At 32.5% G+C, this 23,487-nt stretch overlaps 4 protein-coding genes across 7 annotated transcripts; 2 read left to right on the plus strand and 2 right to left on the minus strand.

Moving 5' to 3' along the window:
* Window positions 1-1,770, plus strand: LOC124495638 (uncharacterized). The gene is made up of 5 exons (XM_047059056.2): window positions 1-237; window positions 299-444; window positions 499-630; window positions 695-832; window positions 897-1,770. The coding sequence occupies exons 1-5, from the start codon at window positions 84-86 to the stop codon at window positions 1,674-1,676; spliced, it is 1,350 nt and encodes a 449-aa protein (XP_046915012.2). The 5' UTR covers window positions 1-83; the 3' UTR covers window positions 1,677-1,770.
* On the minus strand, window positions 1,702-17,021 carry LOC124495617 (uncharacterized). 4 transcript variants are annotated; one of them, XM_075733348.1, is made up of 5 exons: window positions 16,027-17,021; window positions 8,175-8,389; window positions 6,197-8,064; window positions 5,275-6,138; window positions 1,702-5,209 (listed from the first exon to the last, which is right to left on the minus strand). In XM_075733348.1, exons 3-5 carry the CDS (start codon window positions 7,806-7,808, stop codon window positions 2,334-2,336), a joined length of 5,352 nt encoding a protein of 1,783 aa, XP_075589463.1. In that variant the 5' UTR covers window positions 7,809-8,064; window positions 8,175-8,389; window positions 16,027-17,021; the 3' UTR covers window positions 1,702-2,333. The 4 variants fall into 4 exon arrangements, with proteins under 4 accessions (XP_075589463.1, XP_075589464.1, XP_075589461.1 ...); XM_075733349.1 differs by lacking the exon at window positions 16,027-17,021 and adding an exon at window positions 11,727-11,800; XM_075733346.1 differs by lacking the exon at window positions 16,027-17,021 and adding an exon at window positions 11,328-11,752 and having other exon boundaries at window positions 6,197-8,389.
* Window positions 17,022-19,501: 2,480 nt separating this feature from the next.
* On the plus strand, window positions 19,502-21,437 carry LOC124495645 (microtubule-associated protein 1 light chain 3 beta). The gene is made up of 5 exons (XM_047059064.2): window positions 19,502-20,185; window positions 20,260-20,309; window positions 20,389-20,501; window positions 20,575-20,680; window positions 20,745-21,437. The coding sequence occupies exons 1-5, from the start codon at window positions 20,140-20,142 to the stop codon at window positions 20,799-20,801; spliced, it is 372 nt and encodes a 123-aa protein (XP_046915020.1). The 5' UTR covers window positions 19,502-20,139; the 3' UTR covers window positions 20,802-21,437.
* On the minus strand, window positions 21,240-22,741 carry LOC124495665 (PIN2/TERF1-interacting telomerase inhibitor 1). Its single transcript, XM_047059085.2, has 3 exons — window positions 22,126-22,741; window positions 21,771-22,059; window positions 21,240-21,721 (listed from the first exon to the last, which is right to left on the minus strand). Exons 1-3 carry the CDS (start codon window positions 22,187-22,189, stop codon window positions 21,427-21,429), a joined length of 648 nt encoding a protein of 215 aa, XP_046915041.2. The 5' UTR covers window positions 22,190-22,741; the 3' UTR covers window positions 21,240-21,426.
* Between the last annotated feature and the right edge of the window lie 746 nt (window positions 22,742-23,487).

The following is a 23,487-nucleotide window of genomic DNA, read 5'->3' on the forward strand; positions in this document are numbered from 1 at the left end:
ATCATCGATTTTCATATTCAGCTGATATATATCCTTTTATTATTGTTCCATGACAATATCCTTAATCCAAAATCCAAAAAAAAATGAATGACAAAATTGAACAATCAGAAAATGTAAATAAATATGAATTCAATACCATTTCGGATAAAAAAGATTTCGGTTCATTGGGCATACCGAACTATATAATCGAATATGATCCATTAAATTTGGTCATCAAATGTCCTCGTTATCATCGATGTAAGTTGTCATTTTTTTTAAAGTAAAACACAAACATTATCATTGTTATTATTATTTGAAGTTATGACAAATGAAAAATCAGAGATCAGTATTGATGATCTTGATCAGATACAATTGGAAATGGAAACATTGCTATTGGATACGATGAAACGATTACGATTACTGAAAAATGAATTGAATGCCAATGAAATTAAAATGTTGAAAAATGTAAGTTATAAATCTATTCAAAAGAGTATGTTGTAATAAATTTCTTCCATTCAGAACATTGATGCATCATCATCATCATCGTCATCATCATCAAAGTCTAAAACCGAAATCAAACAACCGTATAATGAAAAAACTTTTGAAAAATATTTTGATCGTATAACATTCAAAAGTAAAGCGAATTGTGCGGTAAGTTTTGAAATTTGTTTTTGATGAAAAATGTCATTTTTTCATTAATTTTCATTATATATAGCTACAGCCAAATTATGAAATAATCGAACGTTTTATCGCCATGCCATATCCACAGCTAAACGATGTTGATGTGCCCAATCAATTTTGGTCATTCATACATTATCTTCATGATATTCCACCTAAAGAAGAAGAAGTCAAAGTATTGTTAAAATTTGATTTTGCTAATCTATCTATCTATTATCTAATTATTCAATTCATTATAGCAATGTGCTTCATTTTATGGTAAATGTGAAATGTTGGATGATGATATATCCCGGATGAATGATACAAATATAAAGACCATTGATCATGGAGATAATAACGACAACCAGAATGATGAAAAACAACAAGATGAAAAACTAGATCAATATTTGGAAAAATTTATTCATCAATTTTCCAATGATGAAACAAATCCAGAAAAATCATATGGTCCATTGACCAAAAGGCTGATGGCTAGTTTTATAAAAATCGATAATAATGATGAAACCATTGGAAAATGTGAGACAGCTGAAACATTAGATGATGAAAATGTAAAAACAGAAAACCTCGAAACTGATGATTCTATTCAGCAATCAGAAAAAAATGAAGAAAAAAAGCAGCCATCAAATAGACAACAAAATCCAATAGAAATCGAACCACATCGATCACATAAATTTGAAAGATCATTACATAAAGTTCTTAAACAATTGGATCTACTACATTCTCATCCAAAATATACGAATGGTAAAAAATTGGAAAAAATTCGTCAATCACTATCTAGTAGCCATCGATTAGCTGAATTGAAAAAGAATTATAAACATGCATTCAATGATCTAATTCACGATCGAATGGATCAAAAACTTCGTTCAACATTTATCAAAATGTTCAACACATATAAATCGATTCGATCATCTAAATCAAATGGTGAAAATGATATTAATGTTGATGATTATCGTCAATTTGATCAACTATGGCAAACACGTGTACGGCTATTAAAATATCTCAATTTATTCAATCGAATTTGAGATGTTTTTGTTTGTTTGTTGGAAATTTCATTTCATTCAAATTCATTTTATTATCCATATATAATAAATTCATCATTATTTTGTGGATGATAAATGAAATGATTCGATGAGAGAAAAAAAAACGAAATAACAATATCAATCAATATATAATATTAATAATTAATAATTTAAAATTTGTAATGAGCATGATGAGCACGAAATACATGTTTTTTTTGTTGTGTTGAAAAATGAAAAAAAAATTATTTAGGACAGCCATAAAAATTCATCAACGAGGTCATGTATCAAAACACCAATGTGTATCATTAATTGTATTATAAATTCTGGAATAGGAGAGATCATCATAGGCTGTGAATTCAGATTTTTCTTCTTTTGTATTGTTTTGTTTTGTTTTATATGTTTCGATGTCCAAATGATGACTCGTTGACAATAATTTTTTCTTTTTTTTTGTACAAATATTCGTCTGTGTGTGTGTGTGTGTGTACTTTTTGATAATAAAATCTCTATATTTACACATTGAATTGTCTTCATGCAAAAAAAAAAAAAAAATTTAAATTTCATTATCGTCGTTGATTTTTAAATCAACATTTTAGATCAATATAAAATGGTTCATATGTTTATCTTATGTACACACAAATTTGAGATGGTTATTTTTCAATTTTAAAAATTTGAAGACATTCGTGGATTATTTGCCGAATTACGTGTATTCGTTGCATATAGCTGTTGTTGAAAATTATGATATTGTTGTGCATACGCTGAATCATTATCAAATTTATCAAATGAATCCGGATGTAGTACTGGTCCATTATTACCACCAGGTTTTTGTCCTGGCGGTGCAATTGGACCATTTACCGGTGGTGGTGGTCCAGGTGTAGGCCCATTTGGTCCAAAGTTAGCATTTGGAGGTGGAGGTGGCATCCGATTTGGACCATTTGTCATCTGATGATTAGCCGAACCTGGTGGTCGATTGAACATCATATCATTACCGGCACACATGTTACCTGGTTGTGGTGGTGGTCCTGAAACAGGCGGTCCAGCTGCCGTGTTCATGTTTTGTGGTCTCATCAATGACGGACCACGAGGTCCGCCGAAATTCATGTTCGGACGATTTGGTGCCATCGAACCAGTACTATTAGGTGGATAATAACTATTTGGTGGTGGAGGTGGACCAGATGATTTATTACTGCCCATATTTAGTGATTGTTGTAAAAAATCTAGATTCGGAGGACGATTAGGTGGTGTTGTCGTCGGTCCTTGTGGTCTTGATGGTAAATATTGTATCGTGTTCGGTGCGTCTGGTTTTACTTGAATATTAGGTGAATTATAACGTTGACCATGATTATTCGATGGATTCATTGGCCGACTAACGTTGGATGATGGTGGCATTCGTGGTCCAAAATTTCCTTGAGATCCAGGACCTGGTTGCATCATTGGCGGTATAGGACTAGGACCATTTGATGAATTTTGATCGACCATTGAATGCGTTGGTGTATTCATTGGCAATGGTGAAAATGGTCCGTTACTTGAATGCATACTACCGCCATATTGAGGATCACTACCAGGCATCATATTCGAAGGCATCGATGGATTTGGTGATTGAGAGAAACTATTTTGCGGATAATTCATTGGAGGCATATTCGCTGATTGAACCATATGTGGTGGACCACCATAATTATTAGAATCATTCAAATCACTACATGGTGGAATTTGACTCATTCCTGGACCTGGTCCGAACGGTTGATCATAATTGCCTGGAATTCGGCCACCTTTTTGATTCTGGCCCATCATCTGATTTGGTTGAGCCATCATGCCTGTAGGTGCACCAACGCCCATTGGACCAGATTTTGAATTCGGTCCGGTTACTTCAAATGGTGGTGCCATTTTCTGTAGACTTTGTAACGAATTAATGGAATTATTATCAACGGATGGAGAATCATTGAAATTGGGTCCACCAGGCCCTGGTGGACCACCTCCGTTCGAAAAAGAACCACTCATGCCATCATTGATCGGTGGTATGGAATTGGCGAAATCTATATCGCACATTGAATTTGATGGGGGAGGAAATGTGCCCATATCAGGGCCGTTGCTGCCTGACATTCTTGATGATTTCATATCACAATTAGGAAAGCGAATAGAGTTTGGATCATTTGGGTTGAACTGAGGAGGGCCACCAGTTTGGCTACCACACATTCCATGTGGTGATGGCCTATTATAATTATCCATCATAGGTCCACCATTGAATCTCATATTATCTTGATATCTGGAATCAAAATTACATGGTCCAGAAGGAAATCGTGGATTATTCATCGACATCGGTGGAGGCGGATTATTGGATTGCTGATTTGGTCCACACATAAAATCATTGACGAATAGATCATTATTCAATAGATCATTGCCACCACCGCCACCGCTGACCATCATATCGTTCGTTTCTTGGAAATGAGCATTAGGTTGCTTTTGTATAGTTAATTCTTGACCTTCGAATGTATTGATATAATCGATTTGTTGAGGAGAAGGAACTGGCATTAGTGGATGTTCAGATTTTGCACCAAACATATTAAGATCATTATCTATTGTTTGTTGTTGTTGTTGCTGCTGCTGTTGTTGTTGTTGTTGCTGTTGTTTAGCTTTTTTACTATTACCAGGCGAAGAATTGGCCCGAGAATTTGATTTAGGAGAATTAATCAATGGTCCATCAACAACAACAGGAGTAGATGGGCCTGAACGAACTGATCCGGGCGTATAATTTGTTTGTCTACCAGAATCGGATGCCATTCGTGGTGATGGTAGTGACATTGCGGCTGGAGATCCTGGATGTGGACTGGACATTGATCTATGTAAACTTGGATTGTAAGGAGGTGGTGGTACACGATTGCTTGGGCTTTGATTGATACAAGATTGATTTGGACTATTGATCGGACCTTGTTGTGATATGGGCGATAAATGATTAGCATTCTGTTGTTGCTGAGATCCTTTCCGTCGACTATTCGACGTTGTGGTTGTCGTCGTTGTCGATGTAAATGGTTTTGTTTCATCGATCATTGGAGGAAAATTAGAACCAGAACCAGATTTGAGCCATGGATCATTATTACTATTGTTGTTCATCATTGGATTTGGACAGAAATTTGGATTGAAATTCATATCGGACGTATTCATTCCCGGTGGTGGTGCATGACCACGTGGATTCATAGTATGATTGTGAGGATCAATATTTTCTTGTTTGAATGACATTTGAGGATCCGAATGATGTTGATGATGATGAGGTGGTGGATGAGAATGATGAAGTGGATACATCATCGATTGTTGATTAGAATTGCCTGAGGTCATCATTGGATCCATCATTCCAGGTACAAAATGATCCGGATTCGATCCGAGTGATTGAGCGTTTTGTGGTGGTGGTGGTGGTCCTAGACGATTATTAGGATTTTGATTTGCTTCCTGTTGTAAGAATTTCTGCTGTATATTTGCCAATATGGCCAATTTATTTTCACGATGTTGTTTTTGCTGCGGTGTAAGATTATCATCTTCATTACAGCCTATATTTTATAAAGAAAAATTACATTATTTTCTAATATTCTTAGGTTTATTTACACACACATACCCATAGGATAGCCTTGAGGATTGAAATTGCTGCCACTGTTGTTACTATTGTACTGTTGAGGTGGTGGTGGTGGTCCACATTGTCGCATTGGTGGTGGTGCATTCATTGGATTGACACCACATCCCATTTTCATATCATTTGAAAAAGGTGGAGGAACATTACCACTACCGGACATATGATGGTGATTGTTAGGGGGTGGTGGTCCTGATGGTGGCCAATTCGGATTCCATTGGCCAGGTCCGGGAGATCCAGCACCGCCACCACCGCCGCCTCCTCCTGGACCTGGTCCAGGCGGTGGATTATGATTGTATGGTGAGAAACAAGGGGGATTCGTTGTGCTAGCGAAATTACCTCGCATCGGAGGCATTCCATTAGTTGATGCATTGGGCCCACGTATTCTTGGCTGTCGTATGTTGCCTGCCATCCATGAATTATTTGGCTGACGATTTAAACTTTGTAGCTTGATGGAATTTTTCTCCATAAATTTTTTAGTTATCGGTTGATTCATATGAAAGTGTATGATGGAAGGAAAACGTCTCTGTTCGACAGCATCGGCAGCATTGTTGGCCATCATTGTATTGAATACAAACACCTGATTTTGTTGTTGGATGAATTGGCCACCACCACCGCCACCACCACCACCGCCGATATTACCGATTCCACCATCCATTGGTGGTGTCTTCATGTTCGATGCATGAGGTGGAGGCCCTGTGTTTGGAAGAATATTAGGATTCATGTTGCACATGTTTTTATTTGGTCCGACATTCATCATATTTGACGGCGGCATATTCATAGGCGGAGGTCCACCGCCCATAGATGGATGACAATTAGATGGCATTCGAGGTGGTGGAGGTCCACAACCATCTAAAGAGATAAAATTTCAATCAATTATTCTATTTCATGACAATGGAAGAAAACTTACCCCATAACTCGGGACTAAATTCTTTGGGAAATTGTGACATTGTTTTTGGCCCACAATCAACATCAAATGGTGAAATACTACCATTTACCATACCAGGTGGTGGTGGTGGTGGTCCAGTGGATGATGATGACATACCATTAGGCATACCACCACAAGGCATTTGATTGTTGTTTGATAGTGAATTGTGCGGTGGTGTCATTGATGAAAAATGATTCATTTGATTTTTATTATCAACACTGCCGCAACCCATCATCATACCGGACATGTTGTTATTGTTATTGTTAGGGCCTAGAGCCATTCCTCCCATACAACTATTCGGATTCATTGACATTTGTGATGAATGCGGTGGTTGCATTGGCGGTGGTGGTTGTTGTTGTTGTTGGTTCATTGGAAAATTATTACCCATTCCCATAATTCCAATGCCATTATTATTGTTGGACATTAAATTATTCGGTCCATTCGGATTGTTGTTGTTTGCATTATTATTATTATTTCGATTATTGCAATGTTTTTTATTTGGATTACTATTACCACCATTGGTGCCAGCACCATTATTATTTATCGTTTTGTTTTTACCATTATTATTATTATTGGTGTTGTTGCAGATCTGATTATCTAAATTAGATGATAGTTGTTGATGTTGATGAACACTCAATGGTGATGATGATAATAAATTTGGTTGTGTTGATGTTGTGGATGTATTGGCACTGTTTGTTTGGTTTGGTTGTTGTTGTTGTTGCTGGCTATTTGCAAATGGTGATTGTGATGAAACTGGCGTATATTCACCCGTTGGTGTTAATTGATTGAGCGATGGTGAACCAATCATCGGTGTCATTGATAAATTATCATTATTCTGTGAACCAACCGATGGTGGACAACCACCACCTTGAATCATTGATGCAGGAGTACTTGGTGCACTATTCGTATTATTATTATTGGTGAATGATACAGATGATGGCGTCGATACATTTGTTGGTCGTTGTATACCACTATTTGTCGTTATTGATGATGGATCAGATTGACTATTAATAGATGCTTGTAAACTATCCAATGGTGTATGTGGTGCACTACACGAAGATGATACCGATGATGGTCCTTGTTGACCACCACCACCACCACCACCACTACCGACACTAGTCTTAGACATTGATGATATTAATTGATTGTTCGATAAAATACAATCTTGTGATGATGATGATGATGATGGTGTTAATGGAGTTGATGGCTGACCAACACTACTACATCCACCGGTAGCCGATGAGCATTGTGACAATGGTGGAAGTGGTGGTGGTTGTAATGGTGTTGTTCCATTTCCACCACCATTGTTATTATTATTATTATTAACATTATTATTGTGATTATTGCCGCCATTTCCAGGGGCACAATTCTGGCTATTGCCAGAATTATTATTATTATTGCTATTATTATTATTTGATAATTGTTGACCACTATTATTATTATTATTATTATTTGTAACCGATGTTAATGTAGCTGTAGAAGAAGAAGCTGCCGCTACCGCTCCCGATGAAGCCAATGTTGTCGTCGTTGTTGTTGTTATTGTCGATGTTGTTATCGATGATGCTGTTGGTGATTGTTTGTCAAGAATGTTCATTTTTGATTCGATAATTTTGCTGTTGTTGTTGTCGTTGTTGTTGTTGTTGTTGTTTTTGTTCTTGCTCGTTGTTGACGATGATGACGATGTATGTTATTGGTTGAATATAAATACTATATTATTATTCAAATAATCATATGGATTAAACAACGAAAATGATGATGATGATGATGATAAATTTGAGGACAATGATAATAATGATGTCGATGCTGTTATTGTTGTTGTAGCTGTTGTTGATAAGGATAAAATCTTTGATCTTGTTGTTAAAATCGAAACCATTGGCCAAATTCAATCGCAAATAAAATATAATGAAAGAGAAAAATCTTGATTCAAATCAAATGATTATGGGAGATGTATCATACATACAAACAAACAAAAATATGGGACACTTGAAAAAATTCAATGTTTGAATGAATGAACGACAAAGACGACGACAACGGCAACGAGAAAAAAAAAATCATAAAATTTCGTTTTTCAAGGATCACATTCTTTTTCGGTTTTTTTTCTGTTGTTGTTGTTGTTCTCAAATATCGATTTTAATTTTCAAAGAAAAATTTATCCAAACAAATGGTTGCAAATATCTATGTGGTTGAATTAAAAAAAAAATAAAAAAAAATTAAAATTAGTAAATTCGATGCAAAAAAAAATTTCAAACAAATTCAATCTGATTGACATTCAATATCTAATATATTCCGATTAGAATCGTATCCATATCACATGAACAGAATTATTAATGAGCATGCATATATCGATAGATATAGATTATCCACAAAATTAAAATCAGAATCGTACTCCACTCTCTTTCCACACACACATGAATATTTTCAATAAAGTTTATATCATTAAAACTCAATAATAATAATAATGAAAAATTCTTTAGAATAAAGTTGAATTTTGGTTGGCTAATCCTAAATACAGCGACAATGTGCCATAATTTTTACCATCATCATCATCATCATCATTCTATGTGCTTGCTCGTTGATAAATATCAATAAACACACACAAACACAAGACAGACACACACACACACATACAAAAGAAATTGGTTTCTATTTATAAATCCACACCAACAATCCATACAAATATAAAAATAAAATCAACACATATATACAAAGAGATGAACGAATCCAAAAACTGAATCAGTACAGAAAGAGAGAGAGAGAGAATGAGAGAAAGACAAAACGAAACTTCGACACCCAAACAAGAATAAGAAGAAAAAAAAATCATATCGAAAAAAATAAAAGAATTGAATCAAACAACGAATATTGAATATTATTATGTTTATTATACTGCTACTACCCAACAATTTTTCATAAAATGAAACAAAAAAAAAAATACCACGCGTCATTTTCATTTCTTTTTTTGTTTTGTTTTGATTCTGGCCAGAATCCATTCATATTTCACATCATGTATAAAAATGCAAACAAACAAAGAATATTCCTTCGCACATATAAAAACACAGAGAGATTGAAAGACAACATAATAATTATTTCCGACATATATGACTGACTATAGTTAAATAATTAAACGAAAAAAAAATAGAGACAAACCGACGATGATAGGTTATTGTCATTTTGGCTATTTTTCATGACCACAATTGATAAATGATGATGATGATGATCTCATTGATCTCATCTATTTGCCTATAAAAAATGTGTGTGTGTGATGATGATGATGCACCTTGCATACTTATTTCAAGAAGATCATCCACAAATAAACATACACACACACACACACATGTATACAGACAGATAAACAGCACTTGCAAAACAATTTCTTTATCATCGATCTTTTGGACATAGAAACAACAACAAAAAAAAAAACAAACCACTATTTCAGTACCGAACTGGTATATGGCCAATGAACGAACAAACAGCAGCAGCAGAAAAATATTCTTCATATTAGTATCAACAACAACAACAAAAACAACAAAAATCAAATGTATGGGGCAAAAAACTAACCAAACTACACACACACACACACCATCATCATCATCATCATCATAACCAAAAAAAAAGAATAAGATCAAAATCCAAACTTGTTCAAAAAAAAAAAAAAATCTTGTATTCACCAACATTGATGATCATCAACGTTTGTGAAACCAGAAAATTGAAGAGGCACACAAAAGTTGTTGGTGATGATGATGATCTTTCTCTCTCTCATATCAGTGAATTTGTGGTTCAAAAAAAAAAAAAAATTACGAATATAGTATATACCCAATATATTCAATTGTTGTTGTTGTTGTTGTCCAACAAGTCTTTTTGTTGTTAGCTAAAATGAAATAAAAACTTTGAAAAAAAATGCCGCGTTCAAAAAAAAAAAAAAAGTCCAAATAGTTTATCCATGCCATGCCATGCCACCAAATATAAAACTACATTTCTTATTTGAAGCTAGCTTGTAAAAAAAATTTTTCTTTTTTTTTCTTTGTACATTATACATTCTTCTTGAACACACATACTCATATATACACAACAACAAGCGCAGCATACATTCAATGTGTTGTAATTAACGCGCGAGCTTATAAGATTTTCATATATACAGCATATATATATGTTGAAAAAAAGAAACCAGTTTTTTTTCAATGTTTCTCGATGATATTCTTTTTCTCAAACATATTATAGCTTGCTCGAATATTGTGGTTGTTGATTTGTTGATCTGCCGAGCGGCATTTTCATTCCAACCATTGAATGAATATGACGGACAACGAAATGACCATCTCTTTCTTTCTCTCTCTCTGTGTTCTGATTTACTATAAAAATTGGTTGATATTCAAACAAAAACACACACACCATACACATTACTAAAACTGCCATGATCATGGTTACAACAACAACAACAACAACCACGAACACCACCACCACCACCACCAATATCACCACTACCCGAATATCAAGAAAAATAAAAAGTCGATCGATCGTTTTGGACTTCGAACACACATAACAACAACAACAACAACAACACCAACAACATGAAGATCATGGCTATATTTTGGATATTATGATGATCAAAGTAACAAGTGTTCATATACCATCATCATTATTCAAGAAGAGGGTATGGATATTGATGATATATTGTTTTTTTTTTTTTTTTGGTTGGAACTAAGCTATAACCAAACACCAGAAAAAACTTGATCTTGATTTTTCTTGATCAACAACCATTTTTTTTTGTTTCTAAAAAAAGAGATAAAAAAAAAATTGCTGCAACAACAACAATATATATACACAACATCAGAGTAAAGAGAATGCAACAAAAATTTTGATAGAAAAAAAAATAAAACGATTGCAATCAGATCATCAATAAGTAAATGAGAAATATAGGAAAAAAACAACAACCTGTAACACCAACATACATACACAACATTGAATCATCATTATTCATCATCAGGTAGCAAACATTTTGGCTTCTTTAGTTCATTTTTTTTTTACTAGCCAAAATTCTACTGAAAGATGGACGTACAGATAGGATTGGATTGTGTGTGTGTATGTATTGGTTGAAAGCGTCCAGGTACACTGACCTTACCTTTTTTTTTCTTCATGTTCTTTGATTCATTGCTCACCAGTTCAAACGCACATTCTATCGTTCTTTTTTTTTTTTGCTCTCTTAATCAATGAATCATATTCTTATTTTTTTTTATATATATAAACCAGAAGCCAAGTACACACACACACAGGAATTTTCCACATCTTCATTGATGAAATTTTTTTTATTTTCAACTCTTTTTTTTTCATTTATAAAAAAAATTTCTGATCAGAGTTGTATTCATAAATATCGATGACGGTTCTGTCATCATAAAGCTTTAAAAATGGTAATAATTATGATGATAATGGTGATGATGATCAGAAGAATAATGGTAAAAAGCAGAATTCAAGGAAATTAAAAAAAAAAATAAAAAAAATCCACAAATCAAACAAAACAAACCAAACAGAGGAAAAAAAACCAACAACACACACACACAACATGCATGCATGCACATGCAAGAAAAATCCATATATAATCAAAAAGTGAAAGAAAAAAAAACGACAAAAGAATCAATCAATGATAGAGAGAGAGAGAGAGAGAGAAAGAAAGAAAACAGAAATCCTAATCATCAATCCAAGAAAAATAAAATCTACTATCACAATAATCACGAGCAATAAGTAATAGAGATAACCACCAGAAAAAAAAACCACGTAACCAACACAACACAGCAACCACACATTACACAGATAGCCACCAACCAACCAACCAACCAACAAATAAACAAAAAAAATCTCAATCATCATTACGAACCACTACTTTCAATATACTTAAAAAAACGGATATCACACACACACGGATAGAGACCAGACCAGAGAAATTTTTTTTTTTTTTGAGATTTCATTGGATTCAATCATTGCGAATCGTATGCACATCATCATCATCATCATCACCAATATATTGATGATAACGACAACAACAACAACAACAACAAAACAGAAAGAAAAAATAAAATCCAAACCCAAAAAAAAAATAACATCTGGTTATAGCACCCACACACACACACACACACACGCAAGGATAACGATGACGACGACATTGTCTCGACTGATTGATTGGTATATACATGATGTGTGTGTGTGTGTGGATATATATTTTGTTGTTGTCATTGGTTCGATATTTTTTTTTTCATCATCATCATCATCATAATCATCATTTACTATGGTTAATTTCACGAAACATAAACCAACACACACACATCAAAAACGCATGATATCATAACATGTAAATGTAAAGATTGTATTAGAAAAAAGAGAGAGAGAGAAAAAAAAAATTTCTGGTCAATTGAATTTCTATGGATTATTTGAGATTGTTTTTTTTTAGTTTGTCATTCAAATCATTCTAATCCAATTACTATTGATGAAGTGAGAATATTTCTTCAGATTTGAACCAATTCTGTATACAGGTGTATGTTGATTTGTCAACCATCAAAATCAATGATCAGTCTCTCTCTCTCTCTCTCTATCCAGGGTTTTTTCCCAATGTATTGTTGATCCAATTCTTACTATAGAATAGAATCATAATTATCGGATTATAATCATCGTGATGATGATCATCACCTAGGAAGCGACATAGTGATCGATTAGATCAAAACAACATATATAACATATATATAAAAATCATTATCAACATACTATCATACGATAAACATTTCCGGTTGTCATATATATTTTTTTCTGTTTTCATATGACAACCAGAAATGTAAAAAAAACCAAGTTTTAATCGATCAATTAGATCGATGAAATAGTCCTGGTCAAGATACTATATTAATCAACCATGTCTTGAATTTTTTTTTCTTTTATTTCTTTCATCTTATTATGAAAAAAAAACAGGCGCATGCCATGAACAAAAAAACCAAGAACAAAGGGTAGAAAAAAAATTCTACGAAAAATAAATAAGACCTAGGATAGGAAGTGGAAGATGATGAGGAGGAGGTAGAACAAAAAAAACTGTGGGGGGAGTCGGCTTTATTTTTATTATTTATATCGACACTAGTCGTATCATTAGGACCGACCATATTAACCATTAATAATAGAAAAAAAATGCCAGAATTATATACGGAGGGATATATGATTCTGGGAGCGACCAAAATCGACACCCGATATTGCCATTCACATTGCATGTGTTTGTTGTGAATATATAAGAAACGAAATCCGACAATGCACCACCACCACCACCACCACCAGCAGCAATACCACAATACAGTATGTGTGTATATGCGATCAACTTTCCCGGGCGTTCCAGAGAAACAACGAAAAGAAAAAAATTCCTCTCCACTCACACATATCGACTCAGTCTTTTCCTTCTTTTTTTTTCGTCCATCGAACCGAAAACCGACAAACAAAACAAGAAAAAAAAACGATCGAGACAAACCAACCAACAGCTATACAGGCTAACCCCACAACCACCGACAAGAATATATTGAACAAAGAATAGAAAGAAGTAGAAGAAGAATCAATCAATAGGATTGGATTCTACATACTAACACACACACACACAAACAACACACACTCATCATTGCCATTCCTCTTGGGTCTTTTTCCTTTTCGTTATTACCAATCGTTTTATAGCTACCATATCGAATCGATGATGATGGTGATGAAGACGAGATGAGACGAGACGATGATTCGTAGGTTTAGTTTTGTGTTTGATTTAGTTATCGAAATAACCTAAACTTGGGGATTACCCGTGTATGACTACTATGATGATCTCCTCTATTGGAATCTTCCTTTGACATTTCTACGAAATTTTTATCCATATAATGAATATAATGGAATCAACTTTGTGGATTCAATTCTGTATGGTTCAATGTTGGATCATGATTATTTGGGATTACAATCAACCAATCATATATGGATCATCGTCATCATAACTAAGGTGTTTGTTTTTATTTATGTGGTTAGCGGACAATCAAGATATGAAACAATCATATCATCATCATCATGTAATTTATTGTTCACATGACACAAAATCTCTAATAGATTCTTTCTTTTTTTTATTTGCCACTGGACATTGATTTAAAAAAAAGAAGGCTAAACGAATGAGGCTAAAATCAGCAGAAACTAGAATTTAACCACCGTAAAATGAACAAAAAGAAAAATTAGGCAATATCGTGAAAATGAAATGCCATTTAATAATGAATAGCGAAAAAAACCAGCCAACAACAAACAATCAGCTAACTAGAAACTCAAAACATTAAAGAGATTCTATGAACCAACTCTCTGGAACACACACACACACACACATAGCAAATTCAAACTAAAGCTTACAACAAACCAAAGAAAAAGGGGGATACAAATTCGGGTGTAGTTCAAGGAATATACCAAAAACAAGCAAGGTGTAAATGTGAAAAGCTGGCTAACTACCTCTGCTTTAATATTATTATTATTATTTTCGGCACCAGTGTTACCAGAAATGACTGGGATAAAACAAAACAAAACAAAAAAATTCTTGAGCAAGAATCACATCATCATCATCATTAAAATTTCGATTCGGTATGTATTTAGCGCGCAAGTTCACACAAAGAGTTGCACATTTTGTTATAATAATAACCGCCAAAATAAAAAATAAATTCATTCGTGTTTCAAATTAATTTTCCATGTGAATTTCTATGTTGGTCAATTTCTATAAAAAAGAAAAGTGTTAATTTGATGTCAAATTTCATTTCAAAACAGATGATTTGGAATTTTTTTTTATTGGAAAAGATCAAACTAGGATCGGAATAAACGGGGTAAAACACCAAGACACCACAGCTCTAGGGTCTTTTCTTTGGTTCAACAATAAATGCATGAGTTTGTTTGTAGTAAACGGAGTCAAAAAAAAGAAAAACACTAAACTAAACAAAGCTCAAACACACACACAAACACAACATATGCACACCAATTTTTGAGACCTATGGACAAATTGGCAAAAAAAAATGCTCGATACCACCGATAGTTGTTGTTAGTGTGTAAAGTTCAGTTTGACACAATATGTTCCCAAATAAGTTTCTCTGTCCCTATATGTGTGTGTGTGTGTGTGCATATGTGTGTAATGGGCTTTTGTCCCAAGGATCAAGGCCATAAACACACAATTTATTTATTTCGGATTGGCGCTCACGATTTTACACTGATTGATTAATATATCTGATGATCAGTGAATGAATGTAAGTTATTTTTTGATCTGTAACCATCCAGTTTTCATACAACTATTCAATGGATTCTGTATATCTTAACCATTGTGGTAAGAAAATCAGCAAAAAAAACTTACATGATTCAGGAACATGAAAGAAATTTTTTTTAACTACTTCAAAAAACAACAAAAGATCTTATTTTTTTGGGGGGGAACTAATTACGTAATAGCAAAGAGAGAGATATTCCAAGAAAAAACAGTAAGCAAAAACAAAAATCATAGTTATTTCGCTTATATTCATTTCCGATGAATGAATTTTCGTTGTTGATTGAATTTTTTTTTTCGTATAGAAAACCGAAAACAAAATTGTTGTTAGAAACAGAATGAATGAAGATTATAAACACACAAAAACAACAGAATTAAATTCAAAAAAATAATGGAATATTCGAATACTGCAATCGATATAATCGATTGTTTCGTTCTGTTTGCGTTTAGAAACCTATTGTCATCCATTACGACGATTAGCATGATATCGAAACAGATATGAAGACATTCGATTGAAGATAATAAAAAGGAACAAAAAATACCATACCATAAAAATTTGTCGACGTACAAAAGAAAAGGAAGTAATTTGTGAATAAGAAAAAAAGTTGAGCGAATTTTTTTTCAAAGAACTAGTGGTTATTTTTTCATATTTGATTGAATGATGACCAAATTCATTGTCGTTGGTTGATGGTATCGAGGTGTCCAACTGAAAATCACCTGAGAACTGTGAATATATCAATAAGAAGCATGAAACATGTGAGAATTTTGTGGCTACAAAGTTGAACAATGAAAAAATATAGCGGACATGGTCGTCTGTTGAATATTAGATGAAAAAAATTCATCACACACAATCACGGCACAAAAAGATACACAACAAAAACAACACATGATTCAAATATAAATTCTTTTTTAGAATTAGAAAACCCACCATAAATATAAAACAATAAAAGAAACGGAGAAAATTTGTCGAAATTCAAATGCTGCTGGAAGAATCAGTGATCGTTTCAAAATATTAAGCTGTGCATGTTTTTTTTTTATTTATTCTGGTCGGTTTTTTTCGTGTGTGTGTGTGTGTGTGTGTGTGTTGAATTGCTTGAATTTTTTTTTTGTTGTTAACACACATACAAACACGATATACGCGTATTCGTAGTCGTATTTGTAATATGATGATGAAAAAATAAAACTATGACCAATAATGATGAGAATAAGTGTACTGATAATGATGATGGTGATGACGACTACGACGACGACTCTAGAAAAGGATTCTTTCTTTCTTCTGGATTTTGGTTATTGGATATATTGTTTTGAAGTTGTTTTTCACATCAAGCGCAGTCTCCTCATCATCATCGTTATATATTTGTTGTAAGAATTTTCTTTTTACAATTCATATAATCGCAGTTGTTGACGTTGGTTCGTTGTGTGTGTTTGTGTGTATGTAGAAGAAAATGGATAGAAAAAAAAAATACCGAGTAAAAAAACCGAATATACACACATACACTCAACAAAAGAGCAGAAGACAATGTCGTTGTCGTCGTCGTCGTTGTTGTTGTTGTTGTTGTTGTTGTTGTCGATGGAGAGAAAAAAAAAAGAATCCACTTGCACAACAGTGTAGAAAAAAAAAATAGCGAATTGAACATTCAACAAAAGAATGCACAACAATGAGAAAGCGAGAGATAGAGAGAGAGCAGAAGTATACAAGGCTACTCTGTATTATACATCATATAAAACCACTACCCTAAATTACGATAAGTTCCAAGATTATTTTTACGCATGCGTATCGTTTGGATATTTTTTTTTTTTTTTTTGCAGAGGAAGATATGATATTGTTGTTAGTTGTTGTGTAAACAAGAAAGAAAGAGGGTGAGTGATCAATTGCTTCCATTTTTCATTTTTTTTTCTCTCTTTCTTTCTTTCTTGTCGTTTTCCAATATAGATACACCTTTTTTTTTCTCTGATAATAATGAGTGTATATGTGTATATGCGTGTGTAGTGATGAATGATTATCATCACTATATACCACTATGTTGTACAATGATGATTCGGTTGTATTTCGTTATTACAGAAATGATGAACATGTCTACCATTTCATCATATCATTAGTATATCCAAATGGGACTAGCGGCTGGCTTTGGCAGTAGCATAGGGCTCTTATTTATGGAACAAAATGTGGTTGTTGTTGTTGTTGTTCCAATGAAATCAAACTTTGAACCATATAAACACACACACACACACATGTACTTATTCTTTATGTATCGACCCAGGCCAGTCTTTATCATTTATTCGCACCCTCCACACACACCCACATGCACCAACAAGGACCGTCATCATCATTGCCATTCACATTCTACATGGGAATAGCAAAAAAAAAAAAAAAGCGCGTAATGATCATCATTTGTTTCATCCGAATTCGAATCAACCAACCAACCAGCCAATTCATTTCATAACAAACACATACTATATGGCCTATGTTTTTTTTCCATCATAAATGTCGTCGTTCGGTCGTTCATTCATTCATTCATTCATTCATTCAATCCGCGATCTGATCCAATCTTTTTGAAGGGGATGGGATTCTGGTCTCATTTGTTCCAGTGAAGAATATTTTTTTTTTTTTGGAAATACCAAAAAAAAAACAGAGTGAAATGTTCCAGTGAAAGGCTCCCATTTATCGTGTGATATGTTATGCTTGAGCCTGTGAAACATTCTCATCTAAAAGTATAAATTATGACTAATCCAAGTTCTGTAGTCGAGAAGAAGAAAAAAAAAGAGAATTTACAATGACGATGATGATGATAGTGTTGAAAGCTAACAAAAAAAAAAAAAAAATAAAATAAATAAATTCGGAACAAAACACCCAATTTTAAAATTGCAAAAAAGGCGGCAAAAAAAAGAAAAGAATCCAGTAATGATGAACCCCTAAATTTCAAATGAATCAAAAATTTTATTCTTCCAGGATTCAAAATCTATTTCGTTTTCTGGTGACAATGGTGATGATGTAATCGAAAATCTTGCCACCAATAATTTTGGTTCAAAACAACGAAACAGACAAAAAAAAACTAATGATGATAACCAGAATGGAATTCACCTGAAACGAGATTTTTTTTTGTTTTTTTTTGGATAATTTTGACATCATTAAATTTGACTGTGTGGAGCTAATTTTTGCTTGCGAGAACGCGAGAGAGAAAGCTTAAAATGAATGAATGATGATCATCCAATGGATATTTTGGATCATCATCAACTAACGTGATCCCAAAATGAAAAAAAATGTGTTACCATACTGGTTTTTCACAAGCAATTTTTCAATTTAAAATACCAAATAGAAATATTTGGATCGAAAGAAATTTTTTTTTTTGCTGCAATTATGAAAAAAGCAAAAACAAAAAAAAGGCCGAACCCAATCTTTTCTTTTTTGTTTTTTTTAGGGATGTAGTATATTGTTCTGCCCATTCTATACAATGAAATGTGGAAGAAACGAAAAGAGATAGTGGGTTGTCCTTGCCTTGCTTGTTCTATAGTAGTAGATAGTAGATTAATATTAATGCGCAATGGATGAAAAAAAAACAAAGAAATTCTTCTATTGTTTTATATGCTGATCGATAGATGGCCGTATTGGTTCCACCAATGTGTGTGTGTGTGTTTAAATTGAAAAAAAAAAATTTTTTTTTTTTTGATTAGAAATCGTTAATGATCATAAGATCATCACAACAATGATGATGATCAATAAAATCATGCGGACATATTACAGTACATAATATGTGTGTGCGTATCAGGTAGTCAGGTATTTCAAACATTACAAATCTAATCTAATCTGATACATATATGTGTATAAAAATGATGAAATGTGGCGCTACAAGCGTTATTTTTTCTAATACGTACATTATGATCATCTCATTTTGGATTGAAAAATAATCCCTCCCATTTTATCATCGTCATCATCATTACATTATAGTAATACGCATGCGTATGTTTATGGATGTGTTGTGTTTTTGTTTATATCTCTCAGTGTGTGTGTGTGTCTGTGTGTTTTTGTTATGTTGTAAACGTTTTACATACGCACTTTTTTTTTTGGTTTGATTTGATTTGGTTTCGTTATTATTATTATTCGAAATCATCATCATCATTTTAAAATAGCCCATCAAGTAACACAATAATAAACTGATTTTTTTTCAATTGGTCATATACTTACACATGTATGACAAACAAATTGTGTGTGTGTGTGTGTGTGTGGTTATTTATCCGCATCAACATTATCATTAGTAAATGTATAGAGAAATGTATGAAATGTGACATCATATCATCGTTATATTAAAAAAAAAATAAAAAATCTCATCATCTACCTACACCTTATGCTACATATACAAACATATTAAATAGATAAATAATAAATTTTTTTTTGTTAACATTTAGTCCACTCAATTTTTAATTGGTGATTTATTTTTCTCAATAATCAATAAATATAAAAACATTGTCACCTTTGAAATTTATTTACCTGAAACGTCATTTGAACTTTTTTTTTCGTTTTCAAACGTCAATCTTGAATATCAGAACATATACAACGCATCACTAGTCTCATTTTTTTTGTTTGGAAAAAAAACACTGCTTAAATTTTTTTTCATTTTTGTTTTAAAAATTCAAAATAACGATAAAAAAACAAACCATAATCATGGCTATGGCATCGAACAAATCGTTTAAACAACGTCGATCATTTGGTAAGTTTTTGGAATCTTTGATTCGATTTACCTTCGAGTAACCTATTTTTTTTTTTTTTTTGGTTCTGATTTAGCCTTGCGAAAACAAGACATTGATCAAATTCGTCAAAAATATCCGGATAAGGTAATAACAATGACATTCCTTTTTTATTTATTTTTTTTGTTGACTCATTGATGATGATTTCATTCATTCAAAAATATAGATACCAATCATTGTGGAACGTTTTCATAGTGAAAAACAATTGCCCATATTGGACAAAACCAAATTTCTAGTGCCTGATGTGATAGTTCTTGGTGAATTCAATAAAGTCATTAGGTTAGTTACTATTTTTTTTTCTTGTGAAATAATCATCATTCAATAACCAAAAAAAAAAAAAAAAAAAAAATAGACGACGATTAAATCTTCACCCAAATCAAGCATTCTTTCTACTGGTCAATGGACGTTCAATGGCATGTCAAACATCTACTATGGGTGAAATTTATGAACGTGAACGGGTAAGTAGTTGAAAAAATCTTGGCAAAAACTATAATTCTGTCTCCGAAAAAAAAATAAATACAGGACGAAGATGGCTTTCTTTATTTTGTGTATGCATCACAAGAAGTTTTTGGCTGTTGAATATGAATGAATGAATGAATGAATGTATAACAAGAACAAAAGTTGATTCACCTCATCCTTAATGGAGAATATGCAATCTCAGCGAAAGAACAATAAACATCAACAACAACAACGGCCATTATCAGTTTCGAGATTCAAGAATATATGTGGACATGTTTATCAAACACAAAACACCATTTACCGGATAACGACAATATACACATTTTCACGCAAATTCATTTCATTTTTACAGCTAAACATCATACATGTATCATAATTTTTGTTTTTGTTCTCATTTTTTTTCACGTTTTCTTTTCTCTCTCTCTCTCTCTCGCAAACAAAATATCACCTTGTGAATATATAAATAAATAAATAAATGAAAAAACATTCAGGTCAAATGTCGACACACTGTCTATATGGCAAACAAACAAAAAAAAATTGATATGATATGATACAATCTTTGAATATTTTGATCTTTAATTTTTTTTTCTTTTTTTTTGTTGTTAAAATGTAATGGCACAATATGATTGAAATCACATATATTCAGCCAAAATGAAAGAATTTTCAATTTGAATTTTGTCCCCCCAGTGTATCTCATAAAAATGAAATAATTTTTTTCTCATGCCACAATAAATTACGAATTTGATTAGTTTTTCATTTTTTGTTTTTTGCGATTTTTGGTCAAAGTCAAACGATCATCATTGTCGGCAATCATCATTTGTCTATTAATAACACATTTATCACTGCGTAAACAGATCGTATGTTCATCATCATCGTCATTGGAATTTGAAATGATCTCCGATGATTTACGTTTACGTATCATTGTTAATTCTTCATCATTAGAATTTTTCTTCTTCTCTTTGGCTACGGTTGGAAATATGCAGAAAAGATCTTGTTCTGATTTTATTGAAAGATTTTTCGCTCTTATAAATTTCCTATAACTAATTGAAAAAAATTAAATTTTTGGTAATAAATGGATCAAATTCTTACTGTAATCGATTACTGGATTTGGTTTTCTTCTCAAGATCTTTAATTTCATTTTTCTTCGCATCTGAATTATTCGGTGGTTTATGATATTTGGATAGATCGGATAATATTTGTTCATAAACATTATTATCTTCAATCCAATCATTGGATTTTGTTTTATAACCAAGACCTTTGTTGTCGAATTTGAAACTAGGTTTGATACTTTCTGTAATGCCTGTTTGATCTTTTCCCAATCCTTGACCTTCTTGCCAGCCCATCGATTCAAGCATTCGTTGACCGAATTTTTGTTTATCTATGGATTAATTCAGAATAAAAATTTATTTGAAACACACAAAAATAAAATAATATCCTAACTTACCATTCGCCCATAATGTTCCACGTGGATTTGAATAAATTACTTTTTGTTTACGTTCAGCTAACATTTTGTTAATCGATTCGATTCGAATCAAATAAATATGAAAATTAATTAAAAATCCTAAAATTCTTTAAAAATGAGATCACACCAGAATAAACATATGTGACACGTGCATCAAATTTTTGATCGACAACGACATCTATCCAACGATCGATGAACTTGATGATGAATTTCGAATTCGAACGAAAAAAAAATTACAAAAAAAATGAATAAGAAATTCTTGCCATCGTTAATTTTTTTTTCACGCTTGACAAATTTTTTTCAAAAGAAAAAATAACTTTGAAAGATGGAAATTAATATCAACAAATTATCATCATCATTGATGTTGTTGTTGTTGGAATTTATAAACATAATTTTTTTTTTGGATCGTTGCATTGTGTGTGGCGACCACAAGAATAAAAAAAACCCTAAATGATTGATGATTTTGGGAAGTGAATGAATTTTTTCTTTTTCTTTTTTTTTGAAAATTGAATAGAATCGACGATATTCAAATGAAATGAAATGAGAAAGCCAAAGATGAAAAATCACTGTTTTTTTTTTGGATGAAACTCAATCTATATTCACCACATAAACAAAAAACGCACACACACACACACCCACAAATAAACATCATCAATCCAACACACATAATAATAATAATTACTATTTCTACTTGCTATGTCCAATATACACCCACAACAAGAGAGATTCGATATTGTGAAATAGCAGAGAAAAAAAAAGTTTCATTCCGTAGAATTCATTCATTCATTCATTTGTTTACCCACCGTTTTCGTTTTCGTTTTATTACTGGATCCATTCCAGAATTAATTATCCAAAATTGTTCAATGGGTGTCGTGTGTGTATATGTTACTGTTTCAATCAACGAAAACGAAAAAAAATTTCTTCTTTTGTTTGCACTATGTGTGGTGTATTGCATGTGTGTGAATATTCACCGGAATTCATGGCAAAAGATAAATAGATTTGTCATTGCATTGAATTTTATACACGGTAAAATTTATTAGAATTTTTTTCCTCTCTATCCGCCTGTCATCATCATCATCGTCAGATGCAAATTTTTTTTTGGCCATGATGTGTAGTATAGATTGTTTATGGTTTCTGTGTAAATTTAATAAATTAATTTTTTTTTCTTGGTACCATCTGTTTACATATATATATGGAGAAGGTCAACATGGAATGATTATTATTCTTTGGATGATGATGATTCTATTCAATCAATCAATCGATTTGATCGGTTGTTGACTTGATGAACATCGATGATGATGGTATATTAATGAAAATGGATTCCAAAAAAAAACAACAACAATT

Source organism: Dermatophagoides farinae, chromosome 8 (assembly GCF_024713945.1).
Source record: "Dermatophagoides farinae isolate YC_2012a chromosome 8, ASM2471394v1, whole genome shotgun sequence".
Classification (NCBI taxonomy): Eukaryota; Metazoa; Arthropoda; class Arachnida; order Sarcoptiformes; family Pyroglyphidae; genus Dermatophagoides; species Dermatophagoides farinae.